A 20,521-nucleotide genomic window follows, 5' to 3' on the forward strand; every position below is an offset into this window, starting at 1 on the left:
TGAGACAAGCTTCTGCAAGAAGTGCCACTTGCTGTAAGAGCTTGAACTCTGGGTTTTGGACCATGAGCAGAGGCCAGAGTTGGTGTGGTGCATCAGCAAGGCAGAGAGCTATGTGAATAGCATGTTTAGGGAGATGGTCACATCACAGGTTGAGTATTCAGGCAGTGGAGGAATGGGTGATCAACAGGCGATATAAAGAATTAGGCTTGAGTCGATCTCGCTTGCTAACCAGTTTTCCGTTTTAGATACTGGAGAGTTGATGGTTGTTCAGACGAGTGCAGCAAAAGCCAAGTCCACGTCACCATGGGTAACTCAGCTGCACAGGAGGGGAAAAAAAAGTATGCAAAGGCAATAGTGATGGGATTCGTTAGTTAGGCATTTCTGTGGCTGTAAATGTGACTTCAGGATGGTGTGGTGCCACAGAACAGCTGCAGGACATTCTTCTGGGAGAGGGTGAACATCCAGAGATCATGGTCCACATTGATACGAACAACATGAGTCGGAAGAGGGATGAGACCTGAAAGTACATTTTAAGCAATGTAGGCAAGAAATGAAAAAGCAGGGCCTCAAAAGCAGTACCTTCAGGATTACTCCCAGTACCATGTATTAGTGAATTCAGGAAAGAAAGGTTGAGCAATTGAACATGTGGCTGGAGAATTGATGCAAGAGGGAGGAGGTAACATTTTGGAAGCATTGGGACCAGTTCGAAGGCAGGGGAATCTTGCAGGAGGATTGGGTTGTACCTTTGCAGGATTGGGCTTAACATCCTTGCAGGGAGATTTGTTTGAGCTGTTGGGAGAGTTTAGTCTAGATTGGCAGGGAATGGGAGCTTTGATTGGAGGGTAGCAAAGCTGCAAGTAGGAAGTAGAAAAGTTATGAGTGAAATTGGAAACCAGACAAAACAAAGGCAAGGATCAAATAAAATGAGAATTCCGAAAAATGTTTTTTTTTTTTAAAAAGAAGTTGAGAGCACACACCGGATTCCAACAAGGTAGATGATTTGAAGGCACAAATGGAGGTAAATAGATATAATTTATTTGTCATTATGGAGGTGTGATCAAAACATAGAACTGAATATTCAAGAATATTTGTCATTTAGGAAGAATGGCCAAAAGGAAAGGAGCGATGGCGCTCTTTCTCGGGGACACAGTACATTAGTGAAAGGGTATCTTGGATCAAAGAATCAAGATGTAGAATCAGTTTGGATGGAGCTCAGAAACAGCTAGGCAGAGCATACATTGGTTGAAGTTGTTTACAGGCCACCAAACAGTAGTGGTAATGTTGGGTGGGCATGGTACAAAGCAGGAAATTAGCGCTGCATGTAACATGGGTAATGCAGTAATAATGGGAAACTTCAATTTACATATCGACTGGATAAACCTAATTGGCACTCGTGCTTTGGAGGATGAATTCCTAGGCTGTGTATGAAACAGGTTTCTGGAGCAACATGTTGAAGAACCAAGCAGGAATTGGGCTATTTTAGATTTAATATTATCTAGAGAGACAGGGCTAATTAGTAACTTTGCTGTAAAGTTGCCATTCGGAAATGGTGACCATGATATAATGGAGTTTTTCATTCAGTTTGTAAGTGATACAATTAATTTTGAAATTTGCGTTTTAAATCTGAACTAAGGAACTGATAAAGGTATCATAGAATCATAGAATTTACAGTGCAGAAGGAGGCCATTTGGCCCATCGAGTCTGCACCGGCTCTTGGAAAGAGCACCCTACCCAAGGTCCACACCTCCACCCTATCCCAATAACCCAGTAACCCCACCCAACACTACGGGCAATTTTGGACACTATGGGCAATTTAGCATGGCCAATCCACCTAACCCGCACATCTTTGGACTGTGGGAGGAAACGGGAGCACCCGGAGGAAACCCACGCACGCACTGGGAGGATGTGCAGACTCCGCACAGCCAGTGACCCAAGCCGGAATCGAACCTGGGACCCTGGAGCTGTGAAGCATTTGTGCTATCCACAATGCTACCGTGCTGCCCAGTGGGGGGCAAGTTGACTGCTGGATTGGAAAATTGCATTTAAAGATTTGATGGTGGACTTGCAATGGCTAGTTTTTAAATTAGCATTACATGATGTACAACAAATGTACATTCCCCGCGACACAAAAAGTAAACCGGATAGGTGAATCAACCGTTGCTAACAAAGAAGTTAAAGATTGCATTAGATCAAAGGAAGCGATTGCCAGAAAAACATAGTAAGCTCGAGGATTGGGAGCAATTTCGAATCCAGCAAAGGATGACCAGGAAACTGATAAAAGAAAGGGAAGAGAGAATCTGAATGCAAGTTAACGAGTAATATTAAGGTGGAATGAAACATTTCTTTAGATATGTGAAATGGCAAAAATTAGCTAAGTCAAATGTGGGCTTAGTAAAGGCGGAGACCGGAGAATTTGTAATGGAGAATAGAGAAAAGGCAGAGAAACTAAATTACTTTATCCCTGTCTTCATGGAGAAATGTACAGAAAGAGGAGAAATGAAGAGGCGAAAACCTAAATTTGAGATCAGTAAATTGATAGAACCTAAAAGAAAAGTATGTGATAAGTGAACACTTAAATAATTGTGAATGGGCAGAGTCAACATGAATTTATGAAAGTATTACGATAGGAGAGAGACAGAAATTACTTAGTGTCTGTAAGTCAAAGGTGTTTTGAATTAGTTTTAAAGCATGTGGTGGCATGTTTTCCCAAATCCTTTGTTTGTGTGATCCGATTTACTAATAGTCTGCAGCAAAATTGCATTATGGCTAACTAGAAGGTCAGTTTACTTCACATTCAAAGCCCAAGGGAGGAATGTTTGGAACTTTCACTCCACTACACACACATGCAAAAAGGAGTATGGAAAAATAAGTTTTAGAACTACAGATAGTAGTACTAGAACCACAGAAGCAGATATCCGTTCACATGATTTCCAGAATCTTGAGTCCAATCAGGAATGATTTCACACAGGAGCTGGAGTTCAGCTGACTGAAGACCAGTTGTAGAGTTTGCTTGACAGTTGGTGCTGATACCACAAATTAAGTGGAGAACCAAGTGGATCGCATGTTTCATGAAGTGGTAACACTAAGGTTAGGAGCATGTAGGCAGAGACAGAATATGTGATCGGCAGGCAGCCAAAGGAAACCAGGTAGGTAGTACAAGAATGCCGTGAGTCTGTCTTGCGAATAGGTTTCCTATTTTGGATACTGGTGAGGGCAATGTTTACTCAGGGAGTGCAGCTAGAACCAAGTCCATGGTACCTCAGGACAGGAGGAAGAAGAGTAGAAGAGCAATGGTGATGGGATTCAGTCGGCAGAGGATTGGATAGGCCTTTCTGCAGCACTGAACCTGACTCCAGGGTCGCATAGTGCTCCTGGGCCAGGGTCAAGAATGGAGTGGTGCAGAGTATCCTTCTCGGTGAGGGTGGTCCATATTGGTATCAATGACTAAGGTAAAACGAGGGATGAGGTGCCGAATGCAGATTTCGGGGAGTTTGGAATGAATTAAAAAGCAGGACCTCGAGCAGTAATCTCAGGATTACTCCCAAGTGTCATGTGCAAGGGGAAGTAATTGATTGAACATATGGCTAGAGAATTGGTTTAGGAGGGAGGGCATCCGATTTATGAGGCATTGGCACTGGCTCTGGGGTGGGTGGGATCTTTACAAGCTGGGCAGGTTACAATTTAACAGGAAAAGATTAATATTCTTGGAGGGAGATTTGCTGGTGCTGTTGTGGAGGGATTGAACTCGCTTGTCAGCGGAATGAGAACCTGAGCTGTAGCTCAAATTGGAGCTGAAGCTGAGAATGGGAAGTAGAAAAGTGGTATGTGAAATTGGAAGACCGGTGAAGTGGAGACAATAATCAACTAAATTTGGAATGTGAAATAATGTCAAAATTTGTCAAAGTTAAGGACACTCCACTGGAATATATTCAGCATTTGCGACAAGATGGATAATTAAAAGGCACAAATGGAGATAAATGGGTATGATCTAATTGCCATCACAGAAGCAAGGCTGCAGGATGACCAAGACTGGGAACTAAATGTTTAAGGATATTTCACATTCAGGAAGGACAAGCAAGAAAGAAAAGGAGGTGGTGTTGGCGAGTAGGGGAAAAAAAAGTCTTCTCCACAGAGCTTTTTATTGGTTCATGGGATGTGGGTGTCGCTGGCTGGCCAGCATTTATTGCCCATCCCTAATTGCCCTTGAGGGGGCAGTTAAGAGTCAACCACATTGCTGTGGGTCTGGAGTCACATATAGGCCAGACCGACGGATATTCTTCCCTAAAGGACGTTAATGAACCAGATGGGTTTATACAACAATCGACAATGGTTTCACGGTCATCATTAGATTTTTAACTCCAGATTTTTATTACTCACGATCTTCAGTAGTGGGATTCGAACCCGGGTCCCCAAACCATTACCCTGGGTTTCCGGTTTACTAGTCCAGTGACAATACCACTATGTCATTGCCCCTCCTGCATGGCAGAAGTCAAAAGTCCTGGGCTTCTTGTCATGTCATTAGAACCCAAAAAAAATTATGTTTGATTAGCCTGTTGATGTCTTTTGAGGATGTAAGGGACAGAATTGATAAAGGGGCATTGGTGGACATGGTGTACTTGGATTTTCAGAAGGCTTTTGATAATATCCCCTACAGGAGGTTGGTGAGCAAAACTGAAGCATGTGGGAGAGGGGTACTGTACTGGCGTGGATTGAGGATTGGTTATTATATAGACAGAAAATAAATGGGTCATTCTCAGGATGGCGGGCTGTAATTTGCAGGGGAGCACAAGGATCAGTGTTTGGGTCACAGCTGTTAACAATCTGGATAAGTATTTTGGATGTGGGGGCCAAATGTAATGTTTCCAAATCTGCTCAAAACTAGGTGGGAATGTAAGTTGTGAGGAGGATGGAAGGAGGCTTTAAGAGGATTTGGGAAGGCTAGGTGAGTGGGCAAGATTTATATCAGATGGAATCTAATCTGAACAAGTGCTAAGCCTTTCACTGGTAGAAAAAAAGTAAACATTTCTCATGATGAGAGGTTGGGTTGGGAGATGTTGATGTCCAAAGGGACCTGTGTGTCCAGGTTCATGAGTCAGTAAGATACACTTGTTTGCACTCGCTTTATTATTGTCACAAGTAGGCTTACATTAACACTGCAATGAAGTAGGCAGCACGGTGGCGCAGTGGGTAGCACTGCTGCCTCACAGCGCTGAGGTCCCAGGTTCGATCTTGGCTCTGGGTCACTGTCCGTGTGGAGTTTGCACATTCTCCCCGTGCTTGCGTGGGTTTCGCCCCCCACAACCCAAAGTTGTGCAGGATAGGTGGATTATCATAGAATTTACAGTGCAGAAGGAGGCCACCCAGCCCATCGAGTCTGCACCAGCTCCTGGAAGGAGCACCCTACCCAAGGTCAACACCTCCACCCTGTCCCCACAACCCAGCAACCCCACCCAACACTAAGGGCAATTTTGGACACTAAGGGCAATTTATCACGGCCAATCCACCTAACCTGCACATCTTTGGACTGTGGGAGGAAACCGGAGCACCCGGAGGAAATCCACGCACACACGGGGAGGACATGCAGACTCCGCACAGACAGTGACCCAAGCCGGAATCGAACCTGGTCCCTGGAGCTGTGAAGCAATTGTGCTATCCACAATGCTACCGTGCTGCCCCTAAATTGCCCTTTAATTGAAAAAATGAATTGGGTACTCTAGATTTATTAAAAAACCAATGCAGTGAAGTTACTGTGAAAATCCCCTAGTCGCCACACTCCAGCGCCTGTTCGGGTACACGGAGGGGAATTCAGAATGTCCAATTCACCGAACAGCACGTCTTTTGGGACTTGTGGGAGGAAACCGGAGCACCTGGAGGAAATCCGCGCAGATACTGGGACAACATGCAGACTCCATGCCGACAATGACCCAAGTGCAAATCGAACCCAAGATCCTAGCACTGTGAAGTAACAGTGCGAACCATTGTGCTATCGTGCCGCCCGTAAAAGCGTGCATTTAGGTGCAGTAAGCAATTGGGAAGGCAAATGGTATGTTGGCCTTCATCACAAGGAGATCGAGTATTGACCACAATGATAGAATTTACCCTGCAGTTTGAGAGGGAGAAGCTGCAATCAGATGTAACAGTATTACAATTAAATAAGGGTACTACAAAGACATGAGGGAGGAGCTGGCCAGAGTTGATTGGAGAAGGACCCTAGCAGGGAAGATAGTGGAATAGCAATGGCAGGAGTTTTTGGGGGTTATTAGGGAGGCACAACAGAAATTCATCCCAAGGAAGAGGAAACATGCTAAGGGGAGGACAAGGCATCCATGGCTGATGAGGGATGTCAAGGACAGCATAAAAGCTGAAGAAATAGCATACAGAGTGGCGAGGATTAGTGGGAAGCCAGAGGATTGGAAAGCCTTTAAAAGCGAGCAAAGGACAACTAAAAAAGTAATAAGGGGGGAGAAGATGAAGTATGAGTGCCAGCTAGCTAGTAATATAAATGAAAATAGGAAGATCTTTTTTGCGATACATAGAAGGTAAGAGAGAGGCAAAAGTAGACATTGGACCACTGGAAAATGTGATTGGAGAAGTAATAATAGGAAACCAAGAAATGGCAGATGAACTGAATAGTCACTTTGCATCAGTCTTCACGGTGGAAGACACCAGTGGGATGCCAGAGCTCCAGGAGAACCAGGGGGCAGAGGTGAGTGCAGTGACCATTACTAAGGAGAAGGTTCTGAGGAAACTGAAAGGTCTGAAGGTGGATAAGTCACCTGGACCAGATGGACTTCACCCCAGGGTCCTAAAAGAGATTGCTGAGGAAATTGTGGAGTCATTAGTGATGATCTTTCAGGAATCACTGGAGGCAGGAAGGGTCCCAGAGGACTGGAAGGTGGCTAATGTAACACCACTGTTTAAGAAGAGAGGAGGCAGAAGACGGGAAATTATAGGCCGGTTAGCCTGACTTCGGTCATTGGTGAGATTTTAGAGTCCGTTATTAAAGATGAGATCGCGAAGCACTTGGAAGTGCATGGTAAAATAGGACTGAGTCAGCACGGCTTGTCAAAGGGAGGTCGTGTCTGACAAATCTGTTATTAGAGTTCTTTGAGGAGGTAACTAGCAAGTTAGACAAAGGAGAGTCAGTGGACGTGATTTATTTAGATTTCCAGAAGGCCTTTAACAAGGTGCCGCATAGAAGACTGTTAAATAAATTAAAAGCCCATGGTGTTAAGGGTAAGATCCTGGCATGGATAGAGGATTGGCTGACTGGCAGAAGGCAAAGAGTGGGGATAAAGGGGTCTTTTTCAGGATGGCAGCCGGTGACTAGTGGTGTGCCTCAGGGGACCACAACTGGTCTGTGCTGGGACCACAACTTTTTACAATATACATTAATGATCTGGAAGAAGGTATTGAAGGCACTGTTGCTAAGTTTGCAGATGATACAAAGATCTGTAGAGGGACAGGTAGTATTGAGGAAGCAAGGGGGCTGCAGAAGGACTTGGACAAGATAGGAGAGTAGGCAATGAAGTGGCAAATGAAATACAATGTGGAAAAGTGTGAGGTTATGCACTTTGGAAGGAGGAATCTAGGCATAGACTATTTTCTAAATTGGGAAATGCTTCGGAAAGCAGAAGCACAAAGGAACTTGGGAGTCCTTGTTCACGATTCTCTTAAGGTTAATGTGCAGGTTCAGTCGGCAGTTAAGAAGGCAAATGCAATGTTAGCACATGTCAAGAGGGCTAGAATACAAGACCAGGGATGTACTTCTGAGGCTGTATAAGGCTCTGGTCAGACCCCATTTGGAGTATTGTGAGCAGTTTTGGGCCTCATATCTAAGGAAGGGTGTGCTGGCCTTGGAAAGGGTCCAGAGGAGGTTCACAAGAATGATCCCTGGAATGAAGAAATTGGTGTATGAGGAACGGTTGAGGACTCTGGGTCTGTACTCGTTGGAGTTTAGAAGGATGAGGGGGGATCTTATTGAAACTTACAAGATACTGTGAGGCCTGGATAGAGTGGACATGGAGAGGATGTTTCCACTTGTACGGAAAACTAGAACCAGGGGACACCATCTCAGAATAAAGGGACGATCCTTTAAAACAGATGAGGATTTTTTTTCAGCCAGAGGCTGGTGAATCTGTGGAACTCTTTGCCGCAGAAGGCTGTGGAGGCCAATTCACTGAGTATCTTTAAGGCCGAGATAGCTAGGTTCTTGATTAATAAGGGGATCAGGGGTTATGGGGAGAAGGCAGGAGAATGGGGATGAGAAAAATATCAACCATGATTGAATGGCGGAGCAGACTCGATGAGCCAAGTGGCCTACTGCTCCTATGTCTTATGAGTGGCACGGTGGCACAGTTAGCACTGCTGCCTCATAGCACAAGGGACCCGGGTTCAATTCCGGCCGTGGGTCACTGTCTGTGTGGAGTTTATACCTTCTCCCCATGTCTGTGTGGGCTTCCTCCGGTTTCCTCCCACAGTCCAAAGATGAGTCGAGAGATGTGTGGGTTAGGTTGCAGGGATACGGTGGACATGGGTGGAGTGCTCTTTTGACGGGTCAGTGCAGACTTGATGGGCCAAATGGCCCCCTTCTGAAGTGCATTGATTCTATTTGAGTACAAGAGTAAAGATATCTTGCTGCAATTGTGTAAGAGTATTTTTGAGACTGCACCTTGAGTATAAAGTGCAGTTTTTGTCTCCTGTAAGGAAAGATGCACTTCGTCATAGAGGGAGAGTTCAGTGATTCACCATATTGATCCTGGAGATGGTGTAGTTGTGTTTGAGAAGAAATTGAGGAATCTGGGTCTTGCAACATTCTTATGAAACGGGATAGATGTGGAAATAATATTTTTCCTGGCTGGCGTGTCTAGAACCAAGGGAGGAGAAATCTTTTCATTCAGAGGGTGGTGAATGTTTGGAATTCTCTATCGTAAAGATCCGTGGAAGCTCAATCACTGAACACGTTCAAGAAGTCATTGATAGATTGAGTTCTGGATACCAATGACATCAAGGGCTCTGGAGTTAGTGGGGAAAACTTGGCCGATGGAATATAATGTGGAAAAATGTGAGCGTATCCATTTGGGTTGTACTATTCCTTAAATGGTAAGAGATTAAAAAGTACAGAGTTCCAAAGGGACCTTGGTGTTCTCGTCAGTAAGTCACTGAAGATTATCACACAGTAGCCCAAGGCAGGAATTGAAGTCGTGTCCCTGGCGCTGTGAGCCAGCAGTGCTAACCACTACCACGATGCCACCCATAGTGTGGAAGATTGCCCATCTATGTTGCCGATGGACAAATCCAAACTGGCCAATTACCACTCCATCAATCTACTTGGGATCATCAGGAAAGTGATGCCGCAAAGCACCCACATCCATTGATAAAACACAAAGAAATGTATCTGAGGATGAAAGGCAGGAGAGATTAAATGGCAAAAGTGGAAATGATACCATGAAAAAGGGGATGGTAATAGCATATGCTAAGCACATAAGAAATAGGAGCAGAAGTACACCATGCAGCCCTTTGAGCTGATTCTGCCATTCAGTGAGATCATGGCTGATCCTGTACCATTTTCCTGCACTATCCTGGTATCCCTTGATGTTATTAATATGTATAAATCTATCCATTTTCAGTCAGGGCTAGAAAATTCCAATAACTTATCACCCTCTGCGTGACGAAATCCCTTCCCAGTCTTAAATGGCCTGTTCTTATTCTGAGACTCTGACTTCCCGAGTTCTGTCTTTTAATAAATTTCTGAAGTGACATGAAGGTGATGGGCCATTTTAATTGAGGGTTAAGGATAAGGATTTGGCAAACAGTATGTGTCATATTTGCCAATATTCAGATGATTACCACGCACAAGTTATTTGCATATCATCTAATATTGAATGTTTGGGAACAAGGGGCGTCTCAGAGTTCAGGAAGCATAGGAAGTTTGGAACAAAGAGGCAACTTCATGTAATATTGCAGTGTCAATGTAAGCCTACTTGCGACACTAATAAAGATTATTATAATATTGTGTGTGTATAGCCATCAGTATATTGTTGTAGTGTATTATAGTCCCTCTTGTCATGTGTTTAACTTTTAAGTCAATAAATATTCATTGTTAATTTTTCACAAAATGACTGGACCATTCCTCCCTGGTTTGCAAATCTTTTCTCATAGTACACCAAATTGAAAATGTAAAGCACTAAGAAACGGTGTTCCAATTACCCTTCTGGGTTTTGGGATATCCTTTCATTTAACAACAGCATTTAACATTGCGTTTAACAGATCTTCCTGGTTTCTTTCCTCCCACCCCCTTTACCTGTCTCTATATTTTAAAAAAATATAAATTTAGAGTACCCAATTCATTTTTTTCCAATTGAGGGGCAATTTATCGTGGCCAATCCACTTACCCTGCACACCTTTTGGTTTGTGGGGCGAAACCCACGCAAACACTGGGAGAATGTGCAAACTCCACATGGACAGTGACCCAGAACCGGGATCGAACCCGAGACCTCAGTGCCATGAGGCAGCAATGCTAACCACTGTGCCACTGTGCTGCCCCTGTCTCGATATTTTTATTTGCTCTTCATGGGGTATAGACAACTCTGGCAAGGCTAACATTGCTTGGCTCATTCCTAATCGCTACTGAAGTGATGGTGAGCCGCCATCTTGAACGGCAGACGTCAATCTGATGTAGGTACATCCACAGAGGTGTTTGGTAGGGTATTCCAGGAATTTGGATCTGTGACAGTGAAGGAACGGTGGTAATACAATCCAAATTCAGGATGGTGAATGACTTGGTGTGGACATCATAATGATATTGGAATGTGCTGTAGCCCTTCTTAAAGGTGGCAGAGATTGTGATTTGGAAAGGGTCTTGGTGAGTTGAGCAGTGCACCTTGTATATAATACAGACTGAGTGTAATTGTTTTACCTGACTCTTGGCTCTTTCACACTTTTTCTCCCCTCCCTTCTTCAGTATGGTATCTAAGGCAGCATGACCGTCCAAATAATTGAGTATTTTATCATCAGATGTTGATATGTTTTATGCTTTTTAATTTGATTGCTTTGATCATTGCAATTAACTGTTTCTCACTGTTTGTGTCATGGGGAAAGCTGCAATATTTCCTAAGAGAATTTCCTTGGCTTTACATATGGTGACGTAGCATTATTTATTTAATAATGTTGAGATGGGGAGCTATAGTGGGTAATTAAGATTAAATCAGTTAGCTAATTTATGTGACACCATTTCCCAAAAATAGTGTACGGAAAGACTTTCGAATTGGTGCAAGTGCAAAGCTCATAGTCAACTTCAGTCGTAATGAACTTCAGTCGTAATGAACCTGACTTCAGTCGTAATGAAGTGCTTCGAGAGGTTGATCATGAAGCGCATCACCTCCATACTCCCAGAACGCCTTGATCCACTGCAATTTGCATACCGCTGCAACCGGTCCACATCAGACCCCGTCTCCCTGGCCCTGCACTCACCCCTAGAGCATCTCGAAAACAAGGACTCGTACATCAGACTACTATTTATTGACTACAGCTCCACCTTCAACACCATAATCCCAGCCAAGCTCACTTGGCTCCCCATTCTGCAACTGGATCCTCGATTTTCTGACCAACAGACCACAATCAGTAAGAATGAACAACAACACCTCCTCCACAATAGTCCTCAACACCGGGGCCCCGCAAGACTGCGTACTTAGCCCCCTAATCTACGCCCTGTACACACACGACTGGGTGGTAAAACTTGGTTCCAACTCCATCTACAAGTTTGCTGACGATACGACCATAGTGGGCCGGATCTCGAATAACGACGAGTCCGAATACAGGTGGGAGATAGAGAACCTAGTGGAGTGGTGTAGTGACAACGATCTCTCCCTCAATGCCAGCAAAACTAAAGAGCTGGTCATTGACTTCAGGAAGCAAAGTACTGTACACACCCCTGTCAGCATTAAGGGGGCCGAGGTGGAGATGGTTAGCAGTTTCAAATTCCTAGGGGTGCACATCTCCAAAAATCTGTCCTGGTCCACCCACGTCGACGCTACCACCAAGAAAGCACAACAGCGCCTATACTTCCTCGGGAAACGAAGGAAATTCGGCATGTCCACATTAACCCGTTCCAACTTTTACAGATGCACCACAGAAAGCATCCTATCGGGCTGCATCACAGCTTGGCATGGCAACTGCTCGGCCCAGGACCGCAAGAAACTTCAGAGTCGTGAACACCGCCCAGTCCATCACACTAACCTGCCTCCCATCCATTGACTCCATCTACACCTCCCGCTGCCTGGGGAAAGCGGGCAGCATAATCAAAGATCCCTCCCACCCGGCTTACTCACTCTTCCAACTTTTTCCATCGGGCCTGAGAACACGCACAAACAGACTCAAAAACAGCTTCTTCCTTCTAAATGACCCTCTTATGGACTGACTTCATTAACACTACACCCTGTATGCTTCATCCGATGCCAGTGCTTATGTAGTTACATTGTATATGTTGTGTTGCCCTATTATGTATTTTCTTTTATTCCCTTTTCTTACCATGTACTTAATGATCTGTTGAGCTGCTCGCAGAAAAATACTTTTCACTGTACCTTGGTACGCGTGACGATAAATCCAATCCAATCCAAAATGCAGGTGTTCCCCACCCCCATTATGCATTGGCATAAACCTACCATTAAAAATTGTCTTTATTTTATTCAGTGTAAGAATAAACAGGCAGAAGGATGGAATATTGGAAGTATGCCCCACAATTCTAACAGAAGATTCCATGCAAGCTCAACACCTTGCATCTACATTGGCCTTGTGGCATTTAGTACAAGGACAGGTAAGGTGAAACATTTACCACCTATTAATTATACATTTGCTAGTTACCACATTCAGAAGCATCGTTTTTTCGATGCCTAAAGCAATGTCTTAGGTTCCATGAGTGCTGCACATCTTCAGTACTTCAACTTGTGCCAACTTAGCGAGATTTCCACGGGGAGCATTGAGAGCTTGAGCACCTCTGGACAAGGGAACAGGAGAAAAACAATCAGGGTCAGGGTCCCCCTTCCTGATACATCGACTAGTTAGAATACATTGTGTGTGGATATTCAGCAAAGTTAGAATTTGACTCACCTACAAGCAGCATGGTAGCACAAGTGATTAGCACTGTGGCTTCACAGCGCCAGGGTCCCAGGTTCGATTCCCTGCTGGGTCACTGTCTGTGCGGAGTCTGCACGTTCTACAATTCTAACAGAAGATTCCATGCAAGCTCAACACCTTGCATCTACATTTGCCCCCCCCCCCCCCCAATACGAACACCATGATTAGTTTGTCTAGTGCTTTGAAAAAGGCATTGGGACTGTAGATCGGGATAGATCGAAGTAGGAAGCGGTACCTGGGCAGTACGTTCATTTTGATCGTCTGGACTCTCCCCGAGAGGGAGAGGGGGACTGTGTTCCATCTTTGCACGTCTTTTTATACTTCTTCTGTCTGACTGGTGAGGTTCCATTTGGGGATCCCTTTCCAGTCATGGGCTATTTGGATCCCCAGGTTGTGGAATTTGTGTCGGGCTTGTTTAAACAGCAGTCCCATTAGTGCTGCCCCCCCTACTTTGTGGGTGTAGTGGGAAGACCTTGCTTTTCCTCATGTTGAGTTTGTAGCCCGAGAAGGCACCAAACTCTTTCAGGAGTGCGATGATTCCGTCCATGCTGCTTTGTGGGTCCGAAATGTAGAGGAGCAGGTTGTCTGCATAGAGTGAGACTCTGTGCTCTCTGCCGCCCCTTCGGACCCCCCTCCAGCTTTTTGCTGCTCTGAGCGTAATTGCTAATGGCTCGTTCGCTAGAGCTAACAGCAGCGGGGACAGTGGGCATCCTTGTCGGGTGCCCCTGTGCAGCCGGAAGTATCGGGAGTTGGTGTTGTTGGTCCGTATGCTCGCCATGGGAGCGTTGTATAGGAGTTTTACCCAGGAGTAGAACCCTGTTCCAAGCCCGAACCGCTCCAGTACCTCTGAGGTATTTCCATTCGGCCCTGTCAAAGGCCTTTTCTGCGTCTCGGGAGATGATCACCTCTGGTATTTTCTCCCCGGATGGGTCATTATCACGCTCAGCAGGCGCCTGATGTTCGAGGTTAGCTGTCTACCTTTGACAAAACTCGTCTGGTCCTCTGCGACCACCTCTGGTACGCAGTCTTCTAGCCCTTTGGCTCGGATTTTGGCCAGTATTTTGGCACCTGCGTTCAGCAGTGAGATGGGCCTGTATGACCCACTTCCGTTGGGTCTTTATCTTTCTTGGGCATCAGATTGAGGCCTGTGCTAGTGTAGGTGGCAGTGTGACCCTAGCTAGTGAGTCTGTGAACATCTCCCGCAGGTGCGGGGCCAGTGCTGTCGCATATTTTTTGTAGAAGTCCGCCGGGAACCGGTCTGGTCCCGGCGCCTTCCCCACCTGCATGAAGCTAATGCTGTCCATGATCTCTCCCAGTGCTAGTGGTGCTTCCAGGCCCTGTTTTCTGCCCTCCCCCACGACTGGTATGTCCAGTCCATCAAGGAACTGTTTCATCCCGGACTCCCCCATTGGGGGCTCTGAGGTGTACTGTCCTTGGTAGAAGGCCTTGAAGGTTTTGTTGATCTTTTCTGGTTCTATTTCTAATGTGCCTTTGGTATCCCTGATTTGTTCAATTTCTCTGTTGGCTGCCTGCTTTCTCAGCTGGTGTGCCAACAGGCGGCTGGCTTTGTCTCCGTGTTCGTTTCGGGTCCCACGTGCCTGGCGGAGTTGGTGCACTGCTTTCCTGGTGGAGAGCAGATCAAAGTTCCTTTGTAGCTCTTTCCTCTCCCCCAGGAGCTCTACGGTCGGGGCCTCGGAGTATTTACGGTCTACCTCCAGTATGGAGTCGACTAGCTGCTCCCTAGCTGTCCTTTCCTCCTTATCTCTTCGCGCTTTGAAAGCGATAATTTCCTCTCTTACTAAGGCCTTTAGCGCTTCCTAGAACGTGGAGGGTGAGACTTCACGGTTTTAGTTGTTCTCCGTGTACTCTGCTCTGGCCTGCAATAACTTTTCGTTGAAGGTCTTATCAGCTAGTAGGGCAATGTCCAACCTCCATGTGGGGTGTTGGGCCCTGCCATCTTCAGCCTCACGTCCATACGGTGTGGAGCATGGTCGGATATCACAATTGCGGAGTATTCCACTTGTCTATCCCCAGAAGCACCGTTGTCCCCACCACAAAGAAGTCAATTCTGGCGTAAACGTTGTGTACTGAGGAGAAGAAGAACTCCTTCTCCCCTGGGTGGGTGAACCTCCAGGGGTCCACCACTCCCATTTGTTCCATAAAGTGACCGAGTTCCCTTGCCATGCTTGAGGTTTTCCCCGTTTTGGAGCTTGATCTGTCTGTCGTTGGATCCTGTACACAGTTGAAGTCCCCCTCCATGATTAGTCGGTGCGTCGCTATGTCAGGGATTTCTGCCATGGTCTTTTTGATGAAGCGCGTGTCATCGCAGTTTGGCCTGTACACGTTAACTAATACAACCGGTGCCCCATCCAGGGCCCCGCTGACCATGACGTACCGTCCCCCTGGGTCCGCAACCGTCTTCGTCACCCTAAGCATCGTCTTCTTGCTTATCAGTATTGCCACCCCGGCCCTCGTCCCGTAGCAGGAATGGTAGGTCTGCCCCACCCAGCCCTTTCTTACCCACAGTCGGTCCTGCTCTCTCAGGTGTGTCTCTTGGAGGAAGACTATGTCGGATTTCATATTTCTTCGGTGGGTGAGGATTCTGTATCTTTTCAATGGGCGGTTGAGTCCCCTTCTGTTCCAGGTGACTCTCCTGGTGGGGAGCTTCTGTCCCCCCCCCCCCCCCCCCCCCCTGCTCCTGTGGGATTAACCATACTCACCTGGTGGACGCGCCCCTGCCCTCCGGGGTTTCCCTTTTTTAGGGGCTATCCAGGATTGCCGTTGTAGTCGAACCAAACATCACCAGTAGATAATATTTTAAGACGAGGAGGAAGGGAAAAAAGGAGATAAAATTGTCATGAAAAAATACATTTAAGTGCACAAAATAATAATTATACCTAAAAATTATCGTTTCTGTGAAAGTATTTCTTTAAAAAGAAGGTTCTTATATTTTATTGCTTAGTTACTCATATTTTCATCTGAGGAAAATAATTAAAATTGTATTGCCTCTCATTTACTCAAATTGATGGGCTGGTTTAGCACAGGGCTAAATCACTGGCTTTTAAAGCAGACCAAGGCAGGCCAGCAGCACAGTTCAATTCCCGTACCAGCCTCCCTGAACAGGCGCCGGAATGTGACGACCAGGGGCTTTTCACAGTAACTTCATTTGAAGCCTACTTGTGACAATAAGCAATTTTCATTTCATTTCATTTGATGTTTGCTCACATTAGTCTTGACAGCATTGCACTGACTTTGGGATGCTTCAGCAAACCTGTTGGTTTGACTTTGGTTTTTGAGCTTCCTTAATTGCTTGCAAGTGGTTGTGTTAATGAAATGTTAGAAAAATGGGTGGCACGGTGACGGAGTGGTTAGCCCTGCTGTCTGACCAAGGACCCAGGTTCGATCCTGGCCCCGGGTCATTGTCTGTGTGGAGTTTACCCATTCTCCCTGTGTCTGCGTGGGTTTCACATGCAAACTCCACTCACAATATCACTCAAGGCCAGAATTGAACCTGTTCCTGGCACTGCTAACCACTGTGCCGCAGTGCTGTGTAGTGCCATGAAAATTGCAGTGTATTTCTGGAGGGAGCATTGAGAGACTTTTTTGAAGGAGGCCATCTACTGCTTGGATTTGAGAATACATGCAAGCCAGTGTCAGATAGGTTTAAAAAAATAAATTCCAATTAAGGGGCAATTTAGGGTGGCCAAACCACCTACCCTGCACATCATTGGGTTGTGGGGGTGAGACCCACACAGACACGGGAGAATGTGCAAATTCTACATGGATAATGACCTGGGGCTGGGATCGAACCTGTGTCCTCGGCACCGTGAGGCAGCAGTGCTAACCACTGCATCACCGTGCCGCCCTATAAACTGAGATTATAACCTTGGAGACTCCTCAAACTCTCTATGCAGAACCTCTTTCCTCGTATTACCTATGTCCTTGGTACTTACATGGACCATGACAATAGGATTCTCCCATTCGCACTGGAAGTTCCTCTCCCGCCCAGAGCCCAGGTACCCCAAGGTACCTGATCCCTGGTACCGGGCAGGCAACATTGCTTCTGGACTCTCGCCCTTTACTGCAGAGAAGAGTCATATTGGATTCAACATGTTAACTCTTTCTCCATGGATACTGCCAGTGCTGCTGAGGTTTTTCAGAACTTTGTCTTTTTATTTCAGAACTCCAGAATCCACAGCATTGTGTTTTTATTCCATCATCTTTTCTTCTTAGACTCTTGGGGTAAAGGATGACTTCCTTCCATTCTGGTTTGATGGGTTCTGAGATGGCTGAAAAGTCCATTGTGCAACCTGCCACTTATGGGGCAGGTGGTGTTGAAGGACCAGACAGATGAGAGGTTTAGAAGTTGGCGTGTTCTCTTCATGCTTCAATTTCACCTCTGTGTGCTGAAGACAAAGTCTTTTTGTGTTTGGTGCTTTCCCGAATGCTGCTTCTCCAGTTTGGTTGCTCACATCCCATGAGTCGACAGGAATGTTTGACTTATTCAGGGATAATTTGAGGATATCCCAAAAAGGGTTTCCATTGTCATCCTGGGAGTCTCTTGCCACGACCCAATTTCCAAAAACAGTTGCTTCAGGAGTCTGGTGTTTAGCATACAAGTGAGATGTTCCTCCCAACAGAGTTGGTTTTGAGTGGTTAGCACCTTAACACTGGCCATGTTGGCTTGAGATTGGATGCTGCTGTTGGACTGCCTTGTCACTGGATTTGGGGGATCTTATGAAGGTACTGCTGGTGGGACTTGCCATGTGTTTTGAGGTGCCTCCTATATATTGTCAACTTGTCCAAAGCATATAGGAAAGTGAGGATCATTGCTGTCCAGTAAGAACACAGAACACACAGTGCAGAAGGAGGCCATTCGGCCCATCGAGTCTGCACCGACCCACTTAAACCCTCACTTCCACCCTATCCCCGTAACCCAATAACCCCTTCCAACCTTTTTGGTCACTAAGGGCAATTTATCATGGCCAATCCACCTAACCTGCACGTCTTTGGATTGTGGGAGGAAACCGGAGCACCCGGAGGAAACCCATGCAGACACTGGGAGAACGTGCAGACTCCGCACAGACAGTGACCCAGCAGGGAATTGAACCTGGGACCCTGGCGCTGTGAAGCCACAGTGCTATCCACTTTACATAGATTACATAGAATTTTCAGTGCAGAAGGAGGCCATTCGGCCCATCGAGTCTGCACCGGCTCTTGGAAAGAGCATCCTACCCAAGGTCCACACCTCCACCCTATCCCCATAATCCAGCAACCCCACCTAATCCCCATAACCCAGTAACCCCACCCAACACCAAGGGCAATTTTGGACACTATGGGCAATTTAGCATGGCCAATCCACCTAACCCGCACATCTTTGGACTGGGAGGAAACCGGAGCACCCGGAGGAAACCCACGCACACACGGGGAGAATGTGCAGACTCCGCACAGTGACCTAAGCCGGGAATCGAACCTGGGACCCTGGAGCTGTGAAGCAATTGTGCTATCTACAATGGTACCGTGCTGCCCTTAAGCTATGACCTTAATCTCTGGTTTGAGATGCTGGTCCTCAAATACTGTCTTAGTTTGCCAAATCTGAACTGGCACGTTGATGTTTGCCTTCACCGAGAGAAGGCTCCCAAGATACAGAAAAGGATCCACATTTTTAAAGGCTTTGAATTGATATTTGATGGGGAGATGGTGATGTGGTAGAAGAAGGTTTTCTTTGTATTTCGTGAAAGGTCTATTTCAGAGGAGAAGTCGACAGTGACCTGGACCTCAGTTTTTGAGTGAGTGCACACACAAATGTTATCTGCACACTGACGCTCAATGACACAAATTGGAGTGATTTGGGTTTTGGATTGAAGGTGGTGTAGGTTGAACAGCCTCCCATTGGTTCAGTAATTTATTCTTTCATTGGATGTGTGTGTCCCTGGCTATGTCAGCATTTTTTTGCCCATTCCTAATTGTTCTTGAGGAGGTGGTGGTGAGCCACCCTCTTGAACTGTTGCAGTTCATGTCGTGTAGATACATTGCTGTTCGAAAGGCGTGAATTGAAATTCACAGTAACTTCATAGCAGTGTTAATGTAAGCCTACTTGTGACAATAAAGATTATTATTATTAAAAATCTGCTCCTACCATCCTTTTAGGCAGTAGATTTCAGACCCCCAATTTCTCCTTCGGTTCTTTTGCTCATTACCTTAAATCTGTGTTCTCTGCTTACTGACCTACGACCAAAAGATAAAGTTTCTCCTTGTCTGCTCTTATAAAACCTTACCATTTTGAATGCCTCTGTTCAATTTAACCTCCACTGCTCTAAAGAGAACATACCCAGCTTTGCTAGTCTTGCTACATATCTGCACTGCTCTGATCTGGAAGATGTACTTTTTTTTTACGTAGCAAGCAGCTAGCTGAATGATGAGTACTCGTTCATACTCTTGAAATGAATCTTGCAGATGTCTGAGAAGTATCGAAGGTCCAGGAAATGAGTCTTGCCATGCATCGCTTTTGTAATCATAATGCTGGTCCACTTTTAGTTAATGGTGGCTCTCATAATATTGGTCATGGGGAGATCATTGGTTGTGCTTCCTTTGCTTGCAGGTCAGCAGGAAGCTTTTGCGGCCAATTGGAGATTGTCATAGCCTACATTACTTGTCCGTGTTGTTCCACATTTGTTGTTCAGGTGCTTCTGGATGTTGGCATGGGTTTCTTCAGTTTTGGAAGTGTCATATATTGAGCACTGCAGAAATTATCTGCCTGAATTACCACATGATCACTTGCAACCAGGCTCACTGAGCAGCTGTCAGGATTAAGAACATTAGGTTTTTCTTCCACAGTTTGGGATGTTCAGGCCATTTTTCTTAAATGTCGTTTTGCAACAGTGATGTTTTCCTTCCCCTTGCCCACAATACTGGTTTTCCGACAGAGTGTTACGACACCCTGGGCTAATCCACAGTCAATTCCAGTCCTACTTGACTCGGCGTCACAACACAAATTAATAAACCAATAATTCTTAGAAAAATACCTGACGTCCCTTGGCTGTCCAATAATTACAGTCACTAGGTTTGTAAATGAAAACACTATTACTGTTTACTTGCAATATGAACAAAAGTGAAATATGCAGCAAATATAACTGGTTAACTATTATCTAATTCATAATTCCCCACTTTAACCCCCCCCCCCCACCACCACACGCGCACGCACACACACCTCTCTCTCTCTCACACGGGGAGGAAAGAGTTAAAATTCAGAAGTAAAAGGAAAAAGAGTCTTCGTTTCTGATCGTTGTTTCCAGCACCTCTTAAAACTTTGCTTTCAGTTCGAGGCTTTATTGTAGATTCGGTCTGACCTCTGTAGTTTCCGAAATACAGCTCTACTGCCTTTTGG

General features: G+C 45.6%; 1 protein-coding gene across 2 annotated transcripts in view; it reads left to right on the forward strand.

Annotated features, from left to right (window-relative positions):
- dhx29 (DEAH (Asp-Glu-Ala-His) box polypeptide 29) overlaps positions 1-20,521 on the forward strand; it is a 179,185-nt gene that overhangs the window by 67,247 nt on the left and 91,417 nt on the right. For both annotated transcript variants that reach the window (XM_072497035.1, XM_072497036.1), the window contains exon 10: positions 12,691-12,814. In XM_072497035.1, coding sequence (XP_072353136.1) covers positions 12,691-12,814 — 124 coding nt within the window. The remainder of the gene's footprint in view (positions 1-12,690; positions 12,815-20,521) is intronic.

This window comes from Scyliorhinus torazame, chromosome 3, assembly GCF_047496885.1.
Source record: "Scyliorhinus torazame isolate Kashiwa2021f chromosome 3, sScyTor2.1, whole genome shotgun sequence".
In the NCBI taxonomy this organism is placed as follows: domain Eukaryota; kingdom Metazoa; phylum Chordata; class Chondrichthyes; order Carcharhiniformes; family Scyliorhinidae; genus Scyliorhinus; species Scyliorhinus torazame.